This window comes from Pongo abelii, chromosome 20 (genome assembly GCF_028885655.2).
Source record: "Pongo abelii isolate AG06213 chromosome 20, NHGRI_mPonAbe1-v2.0_pri, whole genome shotgun sequence".
NCBI classification, from domain to species: Eukaryota; Metazoa; Chordata; class Mammalia; order Primates; family Hominidae; genus Pongo; species Pongo abelii.
The window spans coordinates 20,499,329-20,523,101 of record NC_072005.2 but is presented as its reverse complement, the minus strand read 5'-3'; the positions used below and the strand labels follow the sequence as shown (position 1 = coordinate 20,523,101).

At 39.3% G+C, this 23,773-nt stretch overlaps 1 protein-coding gene and 1 pseudogene across 7 annotated transcripts in view; one reads left to right on the top strand and one right to left on the bottom strand.

Moving 5' to 3' along the window:
• The window catches only part of LOC100461389 (zinc finger protein 737-like), a 197,315-nt pseudogene that overhangs the window by 132,694 nt on the left and 40,848 nt on the right, over nucleotides 1-23,773 (top strand).
• The window catches only part of LOC129051905 (zinc finger protein 90-like), a 39,866-nt gene that overhangs the window by 10,107 nt on the left and 5,986 nt on the right, over nucleotides 1-23,773 (bottom strand). For 4 of the 7 annotated variants that reach the window (XR_010138575.1, XR_010138576.1, XM_054540025.2 and 1 more), the window contains exons 2-3: nucleotides 8,081-8,207; nucleotides 7,147-7,242 (exon numbers count right to left, since the gene is read on the bottom strand). The exons of 1 other annotated variant lie outside the window; for it this stretch is intronic. Coding sequence is in view for 4 of the 6 variants with exons in the window: in XM_054540025.2 (XP_054396000.2) it covers nucleotides 7,147-7,242; nucleotides 8,081-8,207 (223 nt within the window). In the remaining 2 variants the exon portion in view is untranslated. Of the gene's footprint in view, nucleotides 1-1,041; nucleotides 6,935-7,146; nucleotides 7,243-8,080; nucleotides 8,208-23,773 lie in introns of those variants that run through there. 2 more of the 7 variants (XM_054540029.2, XM_054540026.2) reach the window with 2 other exon arrangements.

Here is a 23,773-nt window from a genome sequence, read left to right as displayed (position 1 = left end):
GAAATACAGAAGTACTTGAAGATTTAAAAAAAAAAAAGTTGAGAACTTCCCAAATTTTGATGTAACAAAAAAACATTTCTAACCAGCAATACTCGATTTTAAATTATTTTACTTCCAAAAGAAGATAAAGGCTTTCCAAAATAAAAGTTAACAGTGTTCATTACCATTTGCGCAGTCCTACAAGATGTACTACAAGAGGTTATGCGTGCTGGCTCATGTCTGTAATCCCAACACTTTGAGAGGCCGAGGTAGGTGGATTGCCTGATTGCTGAGACAAGCCTGAATAACATGGTGAAACCCCATCTCTACTAAAAATGCAAAAATTACCCAGGTGTGGTGGAGCACACCTGTAGTCCCAGCTACTCAGGACGCTGAGGCAAGAGAATTGCTTGAACCCAGGAGGCAGAGGTTGCAGTTTGCCAAAATCATGCCATGCCACTCCAGCCTGGGTGACAGAGAAAGACTCCATCTCAAAAAAATAAAAAATAAAAAAAAGAGGCCAGGTGCAATGGTGCCCACTGCCATTCACCACTGCTCTTCATCCTGGGCAATAGAGTGAGACTCAGTCTCAAAAAAAAAAAAAAAAATTATTGTACATGAAACCTTTGAAGTTCTTTTTTATAGAATATAAAAAACAATATGTGAATCTGAATAAATCAACAGGGCACATTGCCTCATGCCTGTAATCCCAGCACTTTGGGACATTAAGGCGGGTGAATCATGAGGTCAGAAGCTTGTGACCAGCCTGGCCAAGATTGTGAAACACTGTCTCTACTAAAAATACAAAAATTAGCCGGGCATGGTGGTGCATGCCTGTAATCCCAGCTACACAGGAGGCTGAGGAAGGAGAATCACTTGGACCTGGGAGGCAAATGTTGCAGTGAGCTGAGATCATGCCACTGTACTCCAGTCTGGGTAATAGAGGGAGACTCCATCTCAAAAAAAAAAAAAAAAAAAAAAAAAAAACTCTGCATAAATCATATAAAATAATTTTAATATCAATTATAAGCCAAAAATGTAGAGACATAGTTTTTGTATTCAATTGAAGTTCTTACAAGATTAAAATATATTGTTTTAACTTTAAGATGTATGTAATCTCCACATTTCAAGATGATTACAAAATAAAATTTATAGAAAGTATACAAAAGAAAATAAAAAATAATCAAAGCATGCCAGTACAAAATTAAATCAAAATTAAGAAAATAAAACAGGAAATGAAAAACATAACTATTAGAAACACCTAACACGGTAACTATATAACTGGTAATAATTTTTCTTTAAGCAATCATTTCAAATATAAATTAAACTACTTAATAAAATAAAATATAATCTTAGTACTTTTGAAGGCTAAGATAGGCTGATCACTTGATCCCAGGAGTTGAAGGCCAGTCTGGGCAACATGGCAAAACTCTGTCTCTACAAAGAATACAGAAAAGCTAGCAGGGTGTGATGGCACATACTTGTAACCCAGCTACTTGAAAGGCTGAACTGAGATCATCACCTGAGTTTGGGAGGTTTGGGTAGCACTGAGCCTTGCAAGTTAGCCTGGTTGACAGAGTGAGACCCTATCTCAAAAATAAAGGAGGCCAGGCACAGTGGTTCATGCCTGTAATCCCAGCACTTTGGGAGGCTAAGACAGGGAGATCTCAGTATTTAAATAAAATACTGAGAAATAAAATAACTCACAAATCCTTTCAAAAAAAATATAGGAAAAAGACATCACAGTGGTCATGGCACCATTTTCCTAGATAAGAAATTAAATGCATGAGCAATAAATGAAATAAAAGTTTAACTATACTAGACATCAAAATTTCTGCATATTAAAAAACAATTCAAGAGTAACAACATCCTTTAGAAAATGGGTGAAAACATTTGCAAATTACATGTGAAAGAAGTTAATATTCAAAATATATAAACAGCCCTTAAAACTAAACAATAAAGGTGAATAACTTAATTTAGAAATAGACAATGACAAACAAAATCACCTCATACCCATTAGAATGGCCACCAATTCTATTTCTAAAATAGAATATTTTAGAAAACACCAAATCTGTTGATGATGCAATGAAAATGAAACCCATGTTAAATGTTGGTGGAAAACAAAGATACAGCCATTATTTTAAAAAGTTATAAATGTTCCTCATTTAGAAATCTATATCCAAAATATGTAACAAAGTCCAGGTGCAGTGGTTCAAGCCTGTAAATCTAGCAACTAGGGAGGCTGAGTGGGGCAGATCACTTGAGGTCAGGAGTTTGAGACCAGCCTGGTCCCGTCACTACCAAAAATTCAAAAAATTAGCTAGGCATGGTAGTGGGTGTCTGTAATCCCAGCTACTAGGGAGGCTGAAATAGGAGAATTGCTTGAACCCAGGAGGTAGGGGTTGCAGTTAGCCAAGATCACACCACTGCACTCCAGCCTGGGCAACAGAGCAAGACTCCATCTCAAAAAAAAAAAAAAAAGCAAAACAACACAGGACCTGGAAAACATATATGAAAATCCATGTTTATTGTATATGTATTCACAAAAGCCAAAAGGCAGAAGCAATACAGATGTCTCCTGATTTATAAACATATCAAAAAATGTAACATATACATACAATGGAAAATTATTCCACCTTAAAAAGAACAATCTTGTCACATTTTAAGATGAACATTGAGAATATTATGTCACTTGAATTAATACAGTAACAAAATTATGGATACTGTATGATTTCACTTATATGAAATATCTTAAGTAGTCAAAATCATAAAATCAGAGAATGGAAGGTTTGTCTGTCAAGGGCTGGAGAGAGGGTAAAATGAGCAGTTGTTTCTTAATGGGTATTGAGTTTTAGTTTTGCAAGATGTAAACTTTCTAGAAGTCTTTTGCATAACAATGTGAATAAACTTAACATGCCTGAAATAAACAGCTTTTTTTTTGGAGACAGAGTCTCACTCTGTCACCCAAGCTGGAGTGTAGAGGCACAATTTTGACTCCCCTTCAATCTCCCATGTAGCTGGGACCACAGCTGCACACCAGCATGCCTGGCTATTATTAATTTTTTCTTACAGAAATGGTCTCCATATGTTGCCCAGGCTGGTCTCAAACCTTTGGGCTACAGGAATCCTCCTGTCTTGGCCTCCCAAAGTCCCAGGATTACAGATGAGCACCACAACCATGCCTGACCCTTTGATGTACACTTCTATAAATTTAAGATGGTAAATTTTATGTTATGTGTTTTTAAAACAATGCTTTTAAATAAAAACTGAAAAAAAAAACAGAATTATACATCTTTCTGAAAATTACCTTCAAATCACAAAAGTGTTTCTCTCACAAAAAGAAAAATATATATTAATCATTAAACACACGGTGAAAATAAGACTATCTCCATGACTACTCATTTAGACAAGATAAAACTCCCATTGAAATTCAGCTAAGAAAAAATATCTAAAATTGGGGTCATATTTACAGACAAACACACATGCTTATGTAATCTGATTGTGATAGATATGCATAATTTATCTGTTAGTTAAACCTCAAATGGACTTAAAGTGTACAAACAATTGCAAATTGTCTAAATATTTATAGATAAACACACATACATATGTAATCTGACTGTGATAGAGATGCATAATTTATCTCTTAGCTAAACCTAAAATTGACTTAAAGCATATAAAAAGATTTGCAAATTCTCTAACATTATACTACGTAAGTAAAACCAATAGACACAATAAACTGATGTTAAGAAACCTACACTGACACCAGCATGGTGGCTCAAGACTGTAATGCCAGCACTTTGGGAGGCTGAGTGGGCAGATCATGAGGTCAGGAGTTCGAGACCAGCCTGGCCAATATGGTGAAACACTGTTGCTAATAACAATACAAAAATTAGCCAGTCATGGTGGCATGCCTGTAGTCCCAGCTACTCAGGAGGCTGACGCAGAAGAATGGCATGAACTCAGAAGGCAGAGATTGTGCTGAGATTGTGCCACTGCACTTTAACCTGGGTGACAGGGTGAGACTCCATCTCAAAAAAAAAAAAAAAAGAGAGAAACCTACACTGAAGAAACACACTAATATAGAACTACAAACAATAAGAAGATAAATGTTTACTCATAAAATCTGGTATGCTACATTAATGTATCATTTAAAAAAATTAGTCAGGCCAGGCACAGTGGCTCACACCTGAAATCTCAGCACTTTGGGAGGCTGAGGCCAGTGGATCACCTGAGGTCAGGAGTTTAAGACCAGCCTGGCCAACGTGGTGAAACCCATCCTCATCTCTACTAAAAATACATAAATTAGCCGGGTATGGTGGCACATGCCTGTAATAACAGCTATTTGGGAGGCTGAGGCACAAGAATTGTTTGAACCCAGGAGGTGAAGGTTGCAGTGAGCCAAGACTGCACCACTGCACTCCAACCTGGGTGAGAGTAACTCCTTCTCCAAAAAATTTTTTTAAAAAATTTGTCTAGGTAACTGCAATATTTAACTGTTACTATGTAATCATCATATACAGGTATTTTGAATCATTGGCATGCACTCTGTGGCAGGAAAATTTCAGAGAATATGCTGTATAATTATAAATAGAAGATTCTAATGAGAAACTGTTAATAAATTAGCATTTAAAAACTAGATTTGTTTTTTATGTTTTAAATATATGGTATTCTTACACAAAACGCAACTGCTGTAATCCAACTTTAGAAGCAAAGAGTAGCCTTACATTGTTAAATATATAAAAAATATATATATATTTTTTCCAGAATAGGGTTAGACCTTCTGATATGTAAAACAAATATTAGGAAATAATCTATATTATTATTTAGATATAGGCTGAAAAAAGTAGGTGAAAATCCTACAATTCCTTTTTACCTGCAGCAAAGCTTCAATTTATAAGTAACTATTTTACTTATTTATCATATTTAGTTAAATATTGGGTGCCCATTAATTATGTAATTTACTTCAAGTATACCATCAAATTCTGGCATATTGTCCTAAATATCTGAAACTAAAATTACAGACAAATTTGAAATAGAAAATAGAAATTAAAAATGTATATGGAGACTGACATCAGTAAGAAGAAAAGAGTTAAATTGTCCTATTTTCATAGCCCCTTACAGCAAAAAAAAGTCAGCCATCCCTGACAAAAATGCCTTTATGAGAGAAAAAGGTATTATGGTTCACACCTGTGATGACAGCTACATGGTACATTAAGGTTACAGAACTGCTTCAGGCCAGGATCTCAAGACCAGCCTGCATTATGCAGCAAGATGCCATTCCAAAATAAGTGCCTATAAGAGAGATTTGAGATCCAGGGAGGGAGTTGTGAAATGCTGTTAAAGCTTAAGATTGAGAATTGTTTTATTCACAAGGCAGGCCCTCATTTAGGTGGGAAACTAAAGGACTACTGTTCTTGGCTACAGACCAGGATTGGGTTCACCCAACTTGGTCCCACTGAGAATTCAGCACTTACTCTATAACCATCCCAAACTCCTCCCAGCCACAGCCTGGCTGAGGTTCTGCCATTCCAGAGACCTGGAGAAAGGCACCCAATTATAGCTATGCAGGCAGGCATGAAGACCTTGGCCTCTACTGGGGTCCCTGAAGCGGTTCAATGACTCAGTATCAGTTACCTGAGCCACAGTTATGGTCAGTTCTGCCTACATAGAAACCCACACAGTTACCTGAGGAAATGCTCTCTGGTACTCAGTCAGAGCCATACTCATCCACATCCTGAAACAAGGCCCACCATATGCAGAACCGACTGCAAAAACATGCCCTAGTGTCTGCCCTATGGAGCAAAGTCCTGAAGGATATGCAGTCTGTCCAAAAATAAAATGGGAATTACAACTACCCAAGCCCCTGTAACAAGCCAACTAAAGGTGGACCCTAGTGCAGACCCAGCAGCCTTGTGACCAAGTTACAACCCCTCTTCACTACAAATTCAGAGGGCATCTCATCACACTAAGGGCCCAACAAAAGAAGATCTTTACTTTCTAAAACCAATTTATGAAAATGTGAAGAGGTATTTGCTTCATCAAATTCAGACACCAATGCAAAACTATATTGTGCTCATTGTCAATGCTTCTATTTTAATGTAGCACTAGAAGTATGTGGCAGAAGAATTACTCAAATAAATAAAAAATCCATTGAAATTGAAGAAAAATAAGTAAAAAGTTGCTGTTTCTAGATCATACAATCTTATATTTTAAAAACCATAAACAGAGTAAAAACCTGTCTAAAATAATAAATACACTCAGTAAATTAGCAAAACATAAAATTAACATACGAGTATATGTACAGTTTTATATACTTAAACTATCTTACAAAAGAAGAAAAAATATTATTTACTATTGCTTTGAATAAATTTCTGAGAAAAAAAATTAACCATGGAGGTAAAAACCCTTTACCCAAAAAAAAAAAAAAAAAAGAAAATCAATGAAAAAATTAGAGAAGTTCCAAATAAATTTTAAAATATTTTATGTCTATGGATTGAAAGAATAAATATTATTCAAGTGCCATATTATCCAAAGTGATCTATAGATTCAATGAACTTCCTATCAAAATTGTAGTGGTATCTTTTTCACAAAAATAGAAAATACAATTCTAAATTTAACATGAAACTAAAATAAACTTTGAATAGCCAAAGAAATCTTGACAAAAAGGACAGAGCAGAAGTAAACCATACTTATACTTTCAAATGATATTTTAAGACTGTATAGTAATAAAAACAGAATGGACTGTGCAGAAAAATTAACAAAAAAAATGAAACTGATACTACTGCCCTCATACATTTCAGGGCTGATGCAAAAAGACTTTAAAAACAGTTTAGCTTCTCAAAGTCATGCAGATATTTCTGTGTCCCCAAAATGATGTAAAAGCAGCCAGATGGTGCAGTCTCTTATATGGCATGAAGAGGACTTTGGCTCTCACTGTGAAGCTGAAGGAAGCTCACTGAAAGAAAGGTAGAATCCTTAGAGAATTTAAAACATAAGATAGAAGATGTCCCTTTGTGGGAGCAAAATTAAAAACAAAAAAACAGCGTCCCAGGAACTATTTTCTTTGGAACACAGCTTCCTAAATCACATTTTAAGGACTGGCTTTCTCTTTGACCTTGGGACCCCTTATCTGTGTCATCTGTTGTATTCATTTTCACTTGCACCTACCTGGGGGGTTGGCAATCATCTCATGTCTCTTCATAGTCAAAGATTTTTTTCCTTGCTCCAGACAGGTGATCAGGTCTGGCTTAGAGACAACAATACCTGTTTTATTAAAAATAAATAACATCAATCTTGCTTATATTCTCCAATTACAAGCTAGTAATGTGCTCAGCAGAGAAGATGTGATAAAATAGTCTAGTAAATTCCAAAATACTGAGTTATAAAAAAAATTTCAAAATATTTAGAAAATACTTTCAAATTGTAGGTTTCTTTTGTGTGTGTGTGGTTTTTTTGTTTTGTTTTGTTTTTTGTTTGTTCTTTTGAGTTTCGCTCGTTACCCAGGCTGGTGTGCAATGGTGCAATCTCAGCTCAGTGAAACCTCTGCCTCCCGGGTTCAACCAATTCTCCTGCTTCAGCCTTCAGAGTAGCTGGGATTACAGGCATGTGCCACCATGCCAAGCTAATTTTGTGTTTTTAGTAGAGACAGAGTTTCTTTATGTTGGTTAGGCTAGTCTCAAACTGCTGACCTCAGATGACCTGCCCACCTCAGCCTCCCAAAGTGCTGGGATTACAGGTGTGAGCCACTGCACCCGGTCCTACTTGTAGGTTTTTTAAATTTTATTACCTGGTGCTACTGAATCAAAAGTTGGTGGTGGCAATTAGATTTTGAGCTGGGGGTAACAACATTTTGTTCCACTAAATTTCTGGAATTACCACTAATTTAGAGTGAAGAATATAGCTCAACTCAGGAAAGTGGAAAGTTTAAGATGAAACATCTTGAAGAAATTCACTTCTAAATAAAGAAATTCTGAAGATTTTTGGGAAAAGGGGGATCTAAAACTCTCTTACACAAAGAATAAATTACTAAAAATCATTCCACAAAAAAAATAAAAACAACCTTTAGGGTATATTATGAATTATGTATTTCAGTTATCCTCACCAAGGAACACCAGGTTTCTGAAGTTCTCTAACATCACATCCCTATATAAATTCCGCTGTGCAGTATCCAGGCAATGCCACTCCTCCAGAGAGAATTCTATGGCCACATCTCTAAATTCCAGTGGTCCCTGAAAAACACACAGACACATTTTTACCAAGTGGTCATGGGCGAAGTTTGTAATTTGTGTTAAGGTGAAATTGGAGAGTAAAGAGAATTGGTTCTGACTTACAGGACTGACTAAATTATCCAATAAAACAATTTTCAACAAAAAATATTCTCTAATATATTCTCTAACTGACAAAGAGGAGCAGAAGATCCACAACATCAGTTCATATATGATATTTTTCTAGATAATAAATTATAAAATTAAGGGCATGAACACAAACATGTACATTTTTGAGTGCTATATTTAGATCATACGGAATGAGTTGTGAATAATTTTTCAGATAGAAAAGACATGGTGACTTAGAAGGCACCTCTCAAATTTTAATACGTACAATAAGCTGAAGACCTTGTTATGCAGGTTTTCTTTTTTTTTTTCAGAAGATCTGAAATAAAGTCTGATTTTTTGAATTTCTAACAAGCTCACCAATAATGTCAATGTTTTTGGCCCAAGGATATTTTGTCAAACATCCACTAAGTGGAAGAACCTTTGTTTTTCTCAGTTTTTCTGGCCTGTAAACAAAGATAAGAGCCTTCAATTTCCACAGAAAAATATGTAGAAAAAAATAAGAAAAAAGGACAGCTGCCAGATTGAATGTGGTGGTTTATACATATCAGCTGCACAAAGATACTTAAAATAATTAACTGTATAGTGAAAGAAATCTGTTACAGAGCTATTTCACCAAGTGAATCATTAACCATTAAATGCACTAGGACAAATTTTATGATGTGCTAATGCACACAGAAGAACACAGCATCACTGTTGAAATATTCCTGTTGGGAAAAAAGCTGAGGTTTGGGAAGAAAGCTGAGGTAGGGCTTGCATGACTGACATAATGTCCTCTGGAATGTGTCTAGACTTGCTGGTTCCTTGCTTCTAGCCCTCCTAGGCTCCTATTCCCATTATCTCAAGTAGCAGAACAGGTTCCTTATAAATGCTAAACCATCACAGCTGTAGATCATGTGCCTGCCCTTTCAACCTCCACATTCTCACCACCTGTTTCTCTGTTGGATTACCAATAAATAGCATAGGCTCCCAGACCTCAGGGCCTTCACAGCCTCCATGATCGCAATGGCCCCCTGGTGTCCCACCTTTCTCTCTCTAACTGTCTTTTTCTCAATCCTTTCAGTCCATCAGACTTTGTCACCCCCACGACCTGGTGTTTAGTCTGGTCACCCCAACATATTCCTCTCAAAAAAAGTAAGTACAATATGAATTTAACCACAAAGGAACATGTTTTATGCAAACTTCAAAGTATAGATAACTCCTATGTTCTGTAATTTTTAGTAGTAATTTTAAGTAGGCTTCATTTAGCACCCTAGAGAGTAGGTATCTCCTAATAATCTTTTCAGAACTTTCTGGGTAATAAATGTCATTCCATTTAAATAAGCATTTTCTTAATCCTGTTCCGCATAGAGCTAATGGAACACATAGATGGAGCTTCAACATTACATGTTCTCCGTCTTTACTAAGGGCCACAGTTTTCCCCAACAGAAATCTTGAGTATCCATATCTTTTCATGTTCAACAGCTACAAAGGAAACATTTTTAAGATTGCATGTTGGAAACAATTGCTGAGTCTCAGGGAAAATGAGCACTCAAAAAGAGAACATCTCAGCAAGGCAAATTTACTTCTATAGAAGGGTGTGTCTCACAGATGGAGCAATGACAAGAGCACACTTGGGCAAGGGAGGGGAAGGGGCTCTTATCCATAACACCGCTAGTCCCTACTGTTGTGTCTTTCTGCTATTGGCTAGGGTTGGACCACACAGTCTAAGCTAATTCTGATTGGCTATTTTAAAGAAAGCAATGGTAAGAGCCGGAGTGGTGGGGTGAATAGTCAGCAGGAAGGATGGGTACAAGTCAGTTGAGTAGGGGTGACTCAGGACAGGGCAGGTGACTAGGGATGACTAACGACCCTAAATATGTGAGTTAGAAGGGATTGTTTACTGAAACTAGGAGCAAGGAGACATAAAGATCGAGAAAGTTGAACTTTAAAATACAGAACAAAGAGCAGGAAAGATGAACATACTGACATTTTGGTTCTTTGAAGAGAACCTCAGTACTCATTGTACTTAACAATTTCCCCTCTTCAATTTTAAAGGAAGTTAACAAGCTGAAACCTTTGAGGAGAAATTTACTGTATCCCACATTTTGGATCATAAATTCTTGCTGAGAATTCTGCATGGCATATGAGAAGCTATGACTTGGAGAATGTAGAGAAGGCTCAGGGATATAGGAAAGAAATATTTTTCAGAGACCCTTGACTATCATAAGAATTTTAAGAAGTAGTTAAACCAGACTCATTAGGGAGGAAAAACACAAGTAGAGAAGTAAAGTTTTCTGAGTGCTAAATGCATGGCAGTCCAGGAGGAAGAGTGGACATAGCTCTGCATCTGAGACATGTTTACCTGAAGAAAAGCCATTTTTTTTCTTCCCCTCCTTCTCTGGAATTCCTTGTCAAATGAGATTCTCTGGACAAATTACACCTGCATCTGGAGAATATGCCTTTAAAGGTGTCAGTACCACATGTCTACCTCCTAGCATGACAACAAATGGCAGAAAAACAAAGACAGAAAAAGTCCACCTATTTATGTCCTTTAAAATAGAAGAGATTCAAAAATAAGTAGAGATTCAAAAACAATGAGCTGCTCCATGAAGATAAAAATAAAAGTTTCTCCTTTCCCATCCTCAAGTGACCTTTTCTAGCACGGACACCAGCACTTTTGTTACGGGGTGGGTCTTTGTTCTTAGAGCTCCCAAGATGGTGGCAGGCCACTCCCAAGATGGTGGCAGCTGCTCTCAAAATGGCTGCAAGCCCTTTGTTCTCTGACCTGGGGTTCTTGGCCTCACGGATTCCAAGGAATGGAACCTTGGGCCATGCAGTGAGTCTTATAGCTCTATTAGAAGCCGTGGGTCATGGAAGAGAACCGTGGAACCCAGCGACTAGTGTTCAGCTCAGTTAGGATGAACCGGAGCACTTAGCCATGCAGGAACAATGGCGAGCCTTTAGCCTAATGGGGAGTGGCAAAGGAGTGCAGTGGACACCCTGCGGGATCCAGAGGGGGAGGGGTGGAAGTCTTCAGCGGGTCTGGTATGGCGGTGAACAGCAGTGGCCAAAGGGCGAGTGAAAGCTCAGCTGGAGCCATAACAAACACAGACCAGAAGATTGTGCAGTTGCAAGATTTAATAGCGTGAAAACAGCTGCCATACAATGGGAGGGGGCCCAAAGGGGGTTGTACACTCCCGGCTTGAATGCCTGGGGTTTATATCCCAATCATTGTCCCTCCCCCTCTGCTCTCAGGTGATACATGATTTGATTATTTCTGTACCTTTCGTTTTTAATCTAATTGGTATTTTAGTGAGCTCTCTTTACTACCTGATTGGTCAGATGTGAGCTGAGTTACAAGTCCCATGTTTAAAGGTAGGTGCCGTCACCTTCCCCAGCTAGGCTTAGGAAATCTTAGTAGGCATAGAAAATCCAGCTAGTCCTGTCTCTCAGTCATCCCCCTCTCAAGAGGAAAACCCAAATGCTGTTGGGGAGGTTGGCCAATGACTGCTCTTAACTGCTTACTGCTGAATTGGGTGTAGTAGGGGTCATGCAGTTGAGATTTCCTGGGGAGGGGTGCCTTCAATGTCATCAACATTGGAGCATGGGCTAGCAGGCCAGTCCAGGGGTCCATGGTAGATCTTAGTCATGGACTGCATCTGAGGCTCCAGTTGAAGAACATTTTTAGTTTTACAGCTTTGATTCTGGAAGAGACAAACTTAACAAGGAGGTTAATGATACAGGGATTGAAATGTACAGCCTGCAGTGCAGCGGATTATTTCTTTGGCACACTTTACAGGCACTGACTATCTGCTTGATAGTTTTGAAAAGGCCTGGTCCAGTAAATAATGATTTGGCTATCTGATGGGTGTTATCAATGCCTAAGTGGAAGGTTTGGTGAAGGGTTTTAAGTAATTTCCATTGGTTAGCTGCAGGCAAAAGTATTTTTCCTTCTTTGGTGGCCAGCCATCCTGAGGGGAGGAAACTACGTCCTCATCATGAGGTTCCCCATTCTGTCTCTTCTGCTGAGTACTGGGGCTTGGTTTCCTGGAGCGGATTACCCCATACTACGGGTACTTCTATAAGCATTTCTAATGGAGGGTCCTACCTTGTGGCTCTTTTGGCTTCAATATCTGCTTGGCAGTTCACTTCTATTTCCCTTTTGTTTCCTTTCTGATGACCCTGGCAGTGTAAGACTGCTACCTCTTTAGGTTTCTGTACAGCCAATAATAATCTCCTAATGGCTTCCTGATGTTTGACAGGTGTTCCCTCGGAAGTTAGGAATTCCCCTTCTCTCCATATTGCTGCGTGGGCATGGAGGACTAGGTAAGCATACTTAAGAGTCTGTATATATACTTACCCTTTTTCCTTCTCCTAATTTTAGTGTACAATGGCCCCTGGTTTTGCTAGGATGTCTCTCCCTAACAAAGCAGTTGGGCTTTCAGGTGTAATTAGAAAGGCATGTGAAGAGAGCAAATTTCCCTAGTCACAACTTAGTGGCTGGGAGAAGTATCTAGTGACTGCCTGTCCTAGGATGCCTGGAATAGTGACAGATCTGGAGGACAGTTGTCCAGGACAGGAGAGTAAGGCTGAGAAGGCCACACCAGTGTCCAGGAAACAGTTAACCCCCTGGCCCTCAATGGTCAAGCACACTGGGTCTCTGTGAGGGTAATGGCATGGGCTGGCACTTGACCCGGACACCCTCAGCCCTGCTGCTGGATCATCTGGTTAGTGGCTTCTGACTCAGAGGACCCTGGTCCCCTGGGGCAGTGGGCCTTCCAGTGATTCCCTTGACATAGGGGGCATGGACGAGGGGGTGGCTTACTTCTACTTGGACAATCTTTTTTAAAGTGTCCCTGTAGACCACACTGGAAGCAAGCCCTATTAGGCATTTGATTTGCCCAGCCTTTCCCTGTTCCAGAGCCTCCAAAGTCTGCTTGCCGGAGGGTCATGACTAAAGCAGTGGCCTTCTTTTTATCCCATTTGTCCCACTCCACCTGCTCCTCCTGATCTCTATTATAAAAAACAGAGGTTGCCAACTTCAATAGGGTCTCTAAGTTTTGCTCCGGGCCTGAGGCAAACTTTTGAAGTTTTTTCTAATGTCTGCAGCTGACTGAGTGATAAACTTACCCTTTAAGATTAGTTGGCCTTCAATAGAATCAGGTGACAGAGAGGTATGCTTCCTCAATGCCTCCCTTAGTCTCTCCAGAAAGGCAGTAGGATGTTCTTCCTTTCCCTGTGTTATACTGGACATCATTGAATAATTCATAGGCTTCTTCCTAGTTTTCCTTAGTCCTTCTAGCATGCCAGTTAGCAAATGTCTGTGGCACCAATCTCCATGTTCTGATTCTGCATCCCAATGAGGGTCTACACTGGGAAGTGCCTGCTGGCCTGTGGGGGATTGTTTTCTTTCCTCTGTTGTCATCCTATCATTGACCTAATTGATATACCAGAGATCACCAAATTCTTGGGCTGCAGTTATGGCAGCACTTCTCTCATTTGGGGTTATTGTCTGATCTAGCAGTAACATTATATCTCTCCATGTCAGGTCAAAGGATTGTCCTAACCCTTGTAAAACATCAATATAGCTATCAGGGTTATCTGAGAATTTACTTAAGTCTATTTTAATTTGCTTCAAGTCTGAGAGGGAAAAAGGTACATACACTCTGACTGGGCTGAATTCTCCAGAATACATTTTAGGGACATTTTTGCCTTGGGGGGAACGTTTCCCATCTGAAGAAAGAACATACGGATGCCAGCACTGCTAGTCATTTTCTGATAAGCATTAGTCCTAGAGCGTCCTCTATGGTCCTAATACTTATTAATTTCCAGGGTGCATAACAACTCATGGCCCTCTGCTTATCAGATTAGTTATGCTCACTGATGTAGCAGTGCACCTGTTTTCCCACCTTTCTTGACCACAAAGAAAGGGGTCTGGGCTGCTGGATACTACTGGTCCTTTACCAGTGTGCCCAACATTGCCTTTGCACTCAGAGGTGAATTCCTAGAGCTGGGCTGGGTTCCTGACTATTTCATAACAATCCAATTGGCCCATCAAGATGCATTTCCATAAACAACAGTTCTTATGCAAACTTGTTTCAGAGAGGGTATAGGTGACCTTTTGAAACAGAAGCGAAATGGAGTTTTTGCCTGCTAGGGTCTTTGTCCTTTTCCTTTGTAGGAATATGCCCTAATTTTCGATCTTAAACTTGTTGTTGCCCCAGATTAAGTCTTTTGAGTACAAAATATGACACATGGATCCTGTTTATCCTATGTGCCTTTTTCCTATGAGAAGGAGAGGGAGGAGAAAAAGATGGGCTTGCTGGTTTTGTAAGTACTTTAAGACTTGGCTGAGTGTGAACAGCTCACACGTTTGAGCAGACCAATTATGAGGCAATTCTCCTAACTCTGCTTCCAGAAGAGTCTCCCTATCAATTACTGAATACCCATTGTGGTTTTTTCCCTCAATCACATGGCAGGAACTGTCTATCATCCTGTCCTGAAGGGAGCTCCTCCTAAATCTGGTCAGACCTTTGTATAGTAATGAAGATTTAAACCCCCGGTTGGGAAATCTGCTAGGTTAAGGGAATCATCAGTGGTTAGTGTTAAAATCACCTTTTTTCTAACAGAATAGCCCCATACTTTAAGATTTTTGAGTTAGTAAGCTATCTTTTTGCTTTTTGTCATAGGATAGCTCTGAACTGGTGAGGTGTGCTCACAATGAAGTTTCATCTAAAGGTTATTTTTCTTTTCTATTTTTATTTTATTTTTTGAGACAGAGTCTCAATCAGTTTCCCAGGCTGGAGTACTGAGGCACAATCTCGGCTTACCACAACCTCCACCTTCCAGGTTCAATCAACTCTCCTACCTCAGCCTTCCGAGTAGCTGGGAGTACAAGCATTTGCCATCAGTCCCAGTTAATTTTTTTGTATTTATAGTGGAGACAGGGTTTTGCCATGTTGGCCAGGCTGGTCTCCTAACCTCCTGACCTCGTGATCCACCCACCTCACCCTCCCAAAGTGCTAGGATTACAGGCATGAGCCACCACACCTGGCTAAAGATTATTTTTCTACTTTCTACTCTTAGCAAAGCAGTTGCTGCTACAGAATGAATGCCTTTGGTCCATCCATGGGTTACTGGGTTAAGGATTTTTGATAGAAAGGATATGGATTGTCAGTGGTCTCAGTGTTTTCAGGCTATGCCCCTGTTTACACTGTTATAGGGTTATGGAGAAGAATTTCAATTATAATTTATAGGTTTTAAATTTACCCTGGCTTTTAAAGGAATAGAGTACCCTGTTTTTTCTTGTATCTCTCCTCTTTTCCTCTCTCTCTTTCCCCTGTCTCCCTTTTTCCCCCTCTTTTGGTAGATGGATTTTGGGAACACAGTGGAAGGAGGTTCACTTGTTGCCCCTATTTGCCAATATAGGAATATGGGCCTCCCTTTAATTTACTCAATTCATTTTCTTCCTGATATATTATATTTTTGTAGACCCAGAACCAGTTGTTAAAGTACTGGGTTATCAGTTCTAAGGCCCTGGCAAGGGTGGTGGGGAACAGGTCCCACAAAACTGCCCATGTGAAGAGCTGTATGCCTAAATTGGGAGGGACACCAGGGACAAGACTCCCTGAGTTCATAGCCTAGGTGCCTAAGGACACAGAGTAGAGCTTCCTTACACCCCTTTGGAGAGACAACTTGCTCTAATACTTGGGAGAGGAAGTGAAAGTCTGAAGCATTAGTACTTAGAAGGCAGGGATTGGAGGAAGTAGTTTCAGAGGTAAGGAGAATTCTGGGGTTACACTTTCAAGAAAGTCATGGTCAGGACCAAGGAGGTATGGGTCAGAAGAGGTAGGTAGGGGTGTACACATAGATGACTGTGAAGTAGAGACTTCTGGCTGCACCATGATCTCGGCCAGCCAATGCCGGGAGTTCAGGACAACAGCTTTCTGCCTCTAGTTGACCCTCAGCTTCCACAGGAAAATTGTGAAAGCAGAAGCTGGTTCCAGGCAGACCAATGCTCCCAACCCAGAAGGGTTGAGTGTTGTTAAAAAACCTTTTCCCAAGATGCCTCACACCTGAGTCTTTAGTCGGATGGCCATGATAATGGTTTATAACTGGCCAACAGGTTCCCGGTATTTTCCTCCAATTCTAAGGAAGGATAGGACAAAATAGCAAGTGAAAGTGGTCCGATATTACTCACTACTTTGAAGAATCCTCGTACAGGCCACCAAATGTTACCAGGTGGGCCTTTGTTCTTAGAGCTCCAAAGATGGTGGCAGGCCACTCCCAAGATGGCAGCAAGCCTTTTGTTCTCTGACCTGGGGTTCTTGGCCTCATGGATTCCAAAGAATGGAACCTTGCACCATGCAGTGAGTCTTATAGCTCTATTAGAAGCCATGGGCCATGGAAGACAACCATGGAACCCAGCGACTAGTGTTCAGCTCAATTAGGACAAACCTAGGCACTTAGTCATGCAGGAACAATGGTGAGCCATTACCCTGATTGGGAGTGGCAATGGGTACCTCACTGGATCAGGAGTGCAGAGGACACCCTGCCTGATCCAGAAGGGTGAAAGTCCACTGCGGGTCTGGGATGGCAATGAACAGCAGCAGTGGACAGCAAGCGAAAGGTCAGCTCAAGCCGTAACAAACACAGACCAAAAGAGTGTGCAGTTGCAAGATTTAATAGAGTGAAAACAGAGCTCCATAGAATGGGAGGGGACCCAAAGGGGGTTGCCCACTCCCAGCTTGAATGCCTGGGGTTTATATCCCAATCATCCCCCCTGCCCCCCCTCTCTCAGGTGATAGATGATTTGATTATTTCTTTACCTCCTGTTTTTACCCTAATTGGTATTTTAGTGAGCTCTCTTTACTACCTGAGTGCTCAGGTATGAGCTGAATTACAAGCCCCCGGTTTAAAGGTAGGTGTGGTCACCTTCCCCAGCTAGGCTTAGGACTTCTTGGTTGGCCAAGGAAATCCAGCTAATCCTGTCTCTCAATTTCTGTTACAGTAATGGAAACATGCACCACACTGACCTATCCATACCAAACCCACAGGGAACAGGCCCTGTGACCCCCCTTTAGTGCAAAGGTGGAACTTAACTCTCATGAATGAATGTATTTTGAAGCTCTCATACTTGATTCTGGCCTCACCTTAGAGTCACATGAGGAATTTCATTAAAACAACATGGATGCTTCCACCCACAACAATAAACAGTGGGGAGGGCACAAGAGGTTTCTGCAAATTGGCCATGTGACCCTCATGAGAAGCCTGAGCTGAGAACCACTAAGCTAAGCATTGCCTCTCAAGCTTTAATGGGATTATAAATCACTTGGTAATTTTGTCTCCACTTTATGTAATGTGATTCTGGAGGCTTGAAAAGGGTCCAGGAATGGTTGTTTTATACAAGTCCCCTGTCAATGCTGATGTTGCTCCCCCTTGGTGCATTATTAGCATTAGTTAGAGAAAGCAGACACAGCACAGGGTCCCTTACACTTAGCACTCTTGTCACAACCAAATACTTCTGGTACAAATAGGACAACCCATCTCCATCCTAAAGTTTTATATCCTTTGCTGGCTCCTTAAAGTTTACAGAGGAAACAGAAGGCAGCAATATCTGAATAAGTCTGGATTTAAAAAACAACTTGTACATATGTACTAATGCAATGTTTATTAAGCAAGTACTGTGTGCTCAAGAATATGATACAGAGCACTGTGCTGGGCATAACACCTGGAAGCTGGTACTAAGGGTTTAATAATTGTCAGAATTTAGGTAAAGGGCCCAGCATTTTTATTTCTTCTTCTGGTTCTCTGTTATATATTAAAAAAAACTGTAAAGAATAAAAGCTAAATACATACAGATGAAAGAGACATAGAAAGGAAGAGTTTATTATAGTTTAGAGAAAATTTTATTTGGCTTCTATTTACTTTTTTGTGGCTTTTGGAGCAACTACTGGATCTGCAGGAATAGAAAAAAGTTCCTAAATAGAATGTCTGCAAACACTGGTTTTAATAGAAAACTTAAAAACTGAGACCCTAAAATACATCCTTTATTTTTCCCATTTATCTACTTTTGGGTTTCAGGAAATTGTAAGCATCAGCTCCAGAAAGGCAGCAGGATTCAGCAGCCCAAACTCTGATCTCCTCTAATCAGTTCTGTGAGGCAAGACTCCAGGGTTAAGGTCAGACATAAATAAGACCTCCAAAAAGGGTGAATCTGAACAGAACTGGGCCAGGAAGTGGAGCCTATGTAGAATTCTGTTCTCTAGGCCACTGGGGTACTTCCAGTTTTGTTTTTTCTAAGCTTACCTAAAAGACATTTAAATCCCAGAGTTTGCTAATTTTCATCTTTTTTAGCCACTGCCCTGTCAACTTTATACTGTATATTAATATGCAATTTAAATAAATCCTTTAAGGCTTTCTAGGGTAATTTTATTAGAAAATAAATATGTACACTTAACAACTTCAAAGAAATAGAAATTATATGGCCGGGCATGGTGGCTCATGCCCCTAATCCCAGCACATTGGGAGACCGAGGCGGGTCAATCACAAGATCAGGAGTTCTAGACAAACCTGATCAAGATGGTGAAACTCTGTCTCCACTAAAATAAAAAAAATTAGCCAGGTGCAGTGGCAGGCATCTGTAATCCCAGCTACTCAGGATGCTGAGGGAATAGAATCGCTTGAACCCTGGTGGCAGAGGTTTCAGTGAGCTCAAATCATGCCACTGAATTCCAGTCTGGGCAACACAGTGAGACACCATCTCAAAAAAAAAAAAAATGCATAATAACATTTTTTCTGTTCATAAATAGCCCTTCAGGTGTAGACATCAGAAGACAAAACAACATAAAGAAAGTGGCCTGTGTAAAGCCCAAGATTTTGGACACCTGTATTTGTTGGAACAACTATATGATGCTTAATTCAATTATTTATCCACTTGCTAGTCTAGACTAAAAGTTTCTGGATTGTTGGAACCATGACTGCTTCATGTATTTTTTTAATGGCCATATGAAATGGAAGCAACTAGCTTATCTATTTGAGTCTCCGGATCTCCGTGTTTATCATCCAAGTACCAGGAAACTGGAGAAACACTCATCTAGGTGCCAACCAAAGACACCTCTTGTATGACAGGATGAACAAACACAGGATGACTCATTTCTCTTACACTGAGACAGAAGAAAAATTAACCATTCTTGTCAGCCTGACACAATTCTGCTCTGACATCCTCCAATGCCTCAAAGACATCTAGGTGATTGTGAGAGAATTCTCAGTGACCCTGGGCTGATGGCCCAATGATAAGCCAGCCTGGAGGAAATGAGGCTGATTCTGAATAGAAAATAGAACTGCCTTGGTGGAGCTCCAGAAACTGGATCATCTGTCCTGATTTGCTAGCTCTTGGATAAAAGAAAGAACAAAAATACTCTACTCCAGTATCACATTTTACAGGTAAATATAGTTGTGGTCATTACTCTGGATACTTTGTGGCCTTGATCTCTCACTCCTAAGATGTGTATTTACACTTACAGATTCAGTCATGAGATTCTATTTCCTCCTGGAGCCTCTCACATCACTGTGAGAACAAGATGTCATAAATCTCAAAATGCCACACTCCCAAATGGGGGCTGTAAGCTGTCTTTGCTGACATCTCACAATACAGAAAATGCCTTTTGTTAGTTTTCTGTACATTCTTTATCCAAACTCCGGCCCTTTTTTGTAAATCCCTGGCAGAGGACAGACCTTATCTACAGATTCTATGTGGGATCCACCTGGCTTTGCATCCTTTGGTGTTACAGCAAGTGGAGTACAATCAAAGAAGAGATCCCCTAATAGAGGCTGCTCTAGCACATTCTAAATGATCAGTCTACATGAAAAAAAAACAAAAAGCTGACACAACATGAATATAAGTAGTTTGTTTGGGTCAAGTTTATGGATTATAACCTGGGAGCAAATATTCAAGTTGCCTGAAATCTACACTTTGATTAGCAGCAGTTACAAGAAGATTTGTAAAGACAACAAGAGAAACACAGAGTGGGCTGACACAAAGTTGTTTATCAGAAATTTATATTTGTTTACAGAAATAACTTTGATTATTGATTAGATATATATTGTTATGATTTAGGGTATGGGATATAGTGTCCAATGTGGCATTGGTTTAATTTATAGCTACTTGTGGCAATTGTGAACAGTTTCAACAGATACATACACTTGAATACATAGTTCAAAGGGAGAAAAAGGACTTGTACTTTTCAGACAAAGTTTTTTATTTCCCAAATCTCAAGACCTGGATTCAAAATATGGAGCTGCAGATTTAGGGCAAGAATGGATGGAGTAGCAGCATGTGTTACAGCATATTTGTGAGCATTTTAGCAGAGTAGAAAGAAGAAAGTGGAGATTCTCTTATCTACATGTCTACTCAATGCACACATTTACTCTAATTGGGTTTGTGGGCCCCATGGTCTCTGAATCCGTTTCTGGTCTGAAAATACAAGAGTCACTGAAAGAGGTAAAATGATTGATTGCTGCCCTGTGAAATGTATAGAAATCTGATCTAGACTCTCTAGAAGTGACTGTAGATGACTAAAGATAATAAATAGGCTGAGACACAATTCTGCCTGCATTTTTAGGGGACAGTGTGCACTTTGCTGCACAAGTGTCAGTCGACTGGAAGCCTGAGAGGAAAAGTCCCCTCTACAGCAAATTCTCATTGGCACCTTATGTGTTTATATCATGTCTGGTAATTCTAGACAGTATTTGGAAACAATAATTAAAAGAAAAAATTTCTCCAGCCCCAGAGAAATGCCACAATAATAGTACAGAAAGAAAACTGTTTTATTACACAACTAAGTGTGACATGCATCATAGTCAATCTGCTTAAGTGACTGCAAAGATAGAAAGATGGTCACCAAAATTAGTCCACAAGTAGAAGAATTTCCAGCACCATATCATATGTAGTTCATCCTAAATTCACCTGGAGATTGAAGAGGGCATCTGTGTATGCTAATTGCTCATATTCAATGACAAATAAACATTTCCCATCTTCATAACAGGAGGTGGTTTAGCTGCTTGAAGCCAAGTGCCTACTGAAGGTAGGGTTTCACTCTGCTACAAAAAAGGTTAAATAGGGTTCTATCATTTTGGCTATTTACATTTTAGAGCAGTGGCTCTGTACACTCTGGCAGTGGGCTACAGCACTCCTGCTTGCTTTCTCCTGGTTGCTAATGTCCTCTATTTACCTCTACCATCTGCCACTGAGGCACAGCCCAGAGCACAGCTCACATTTTGTGTGAACCCCATTTGCCACAGCAGCACTCTAGAGTCACATCAAAGAGGGAAGCCTGAGCTGCAGGAGGAGAGCCTGCAGGCCTCCTGGGTAAAATTTCACCTTCACAATAATGGAAATGGGAGCAGTGTTTCAACTCATTTCTACTTATAATGGTGACAAGGAAAAAATACTGCTGAATTTCCAGCATGAGACCAGATAGAGGTGACTCCAAAATTTCTCACTTTGACAGCCCAGCTTATTCAGAAACCATGTGATACAAATAGATCTTCTGAAACAGACACCCAAAGCATTGGAGAGAAAAATGGATCTCCATCTGAGCAAGATTATTTTGAGAGAAAAAAGTTAAAATGATCTAAGAAAAAGCTCAGATTAGATATAAGATTGATCATGTCAGTCAGAAAATATTCCCCTAAAAGAAATCTCTCTCTAAACACCCAAAGTGCACAGCTACTCTCAGCATGAGAAATGAGCATTATGAAGAAAGGAGGCAGATCTTGAAAATAATTTTATAAAGTTTCATTTCCATCTCTGCTGTTCCCTCATCTCCTAGCCATTGAATGGAGGTTCTATATTGAAATACATCTAACAAGTTCCAACGATACTTTTTGATGAAGAAATAGAATCTGACTGTGTTCATATAGTGGAATATATTAGAGCTTGCAACATAGCAAACTGAAGAACCATTATAGTTTTTGAGTGGACACATCACCTGTCTTTATTTGTCCTGTAATAGCTGCATACCAATTTAGTGAAATAAAAGATACTAAAATTGTGTTTACTCATAATTATCCCTATTGAATAAAGTAATAAACATGTCACACTAATATCTACTTACTATAACAATTTGGTATAAATTTTATTTGGATATTAGATATAAGTAAGTATAAATCATTTTAATGAACTAGTCATAATGTATATAGTATGTATATAGTATATGTATAGTTTGAAACTATAGTTTTAAAAATTAAAACTATACTTCAGTTAAAACATTTTATATTTCAGAAGTGTAAATAATGATGTTAAAATAACCATTTAAGTGATTCATTCAGAGTAAATAGTGCAGCTTTGTACTCATACTATTGTAGAAAATACTGTTTATGGCTCACCCCTGTAATCCCAGCACTTTAGGAGGCTGAGGCAGGTGGATCACCTGAGGTCAAGGGTTCAAGATCAAGCAGGTGAACATGATAACACACCATCCCTACTATAAATACAATAATTTAGACAGGCATGGTTGGGCACACCTGTAATCCCAGCTATTCGGGAGGCTGAGGCAGGAGAATCTCTTCCACCTGGGAGGCAGTGGTTGCAGTGAGCTGAGATTACACCACTGAACTCCAGCCCGGGCAAGAGTGAGACTCTGTCTCAAAAAAAAAAAAAAAAAAGAAAATACTCTTTAATTTATATGAATGCAGGTTGTCTGCAAACATTACACATAACTATGCTAATTGTTTTGAAGTAATAGAAAGCAAGGTACAACTACAGACTGCACCGTTCAGTTTATGCACTGAACTGTTCTCGCTTTTGCAGTACAAGTGCTTCAGGCTGCAAATATTGGATAATTACCTTGGATCATCAGGTTTCTGACAAATTTAGCATCTTTTAGTCTTTATCATTCTGTATTGCTAAATTTAACTCTATCTTTGTGCTAAGCTTCTGTATGCTATTAAAATGAGCTTTTATCTAAACAAATCTGTCTACTTTAAAGGACTAAAAATGAAAAAAATAAACATTTTGGAAGCAAAAACAAAGTAATAAATCTGAAGTACTAGATAAAGATAATCTGGAGTCAGAAAAAATGACAAAAGGTTTATTTAGCTGTTAATATGATTTACATATATTTCAATAAAACAAAAATATCTACATATAATCTAAATTCCTTACAAAAAGAGGGAATAGCAAAAACATTTTTGGAAGTTTTTAAAGAGTTTTGAACTCTTGGACATCTGAAATTTGTACAATGTATGCACTTGAAAGAAGGTTTATGGGGTAAAAACCAGAAGAGAGAAAGATATTATATGCAACTTATTAGTGCATAAGACCAATGCAACAGAACAGAGAGGCCAGAAATAATGCCACCCTCCTACCACCATCAGATTTCTGACAAAGCTGACAAGAGGAATGTGGAAAGAATTCTGTTTCATAAATGGTGCTGGTACTACCTAACACTACATAGAAGACAGAAACTGGACCCTTTCAT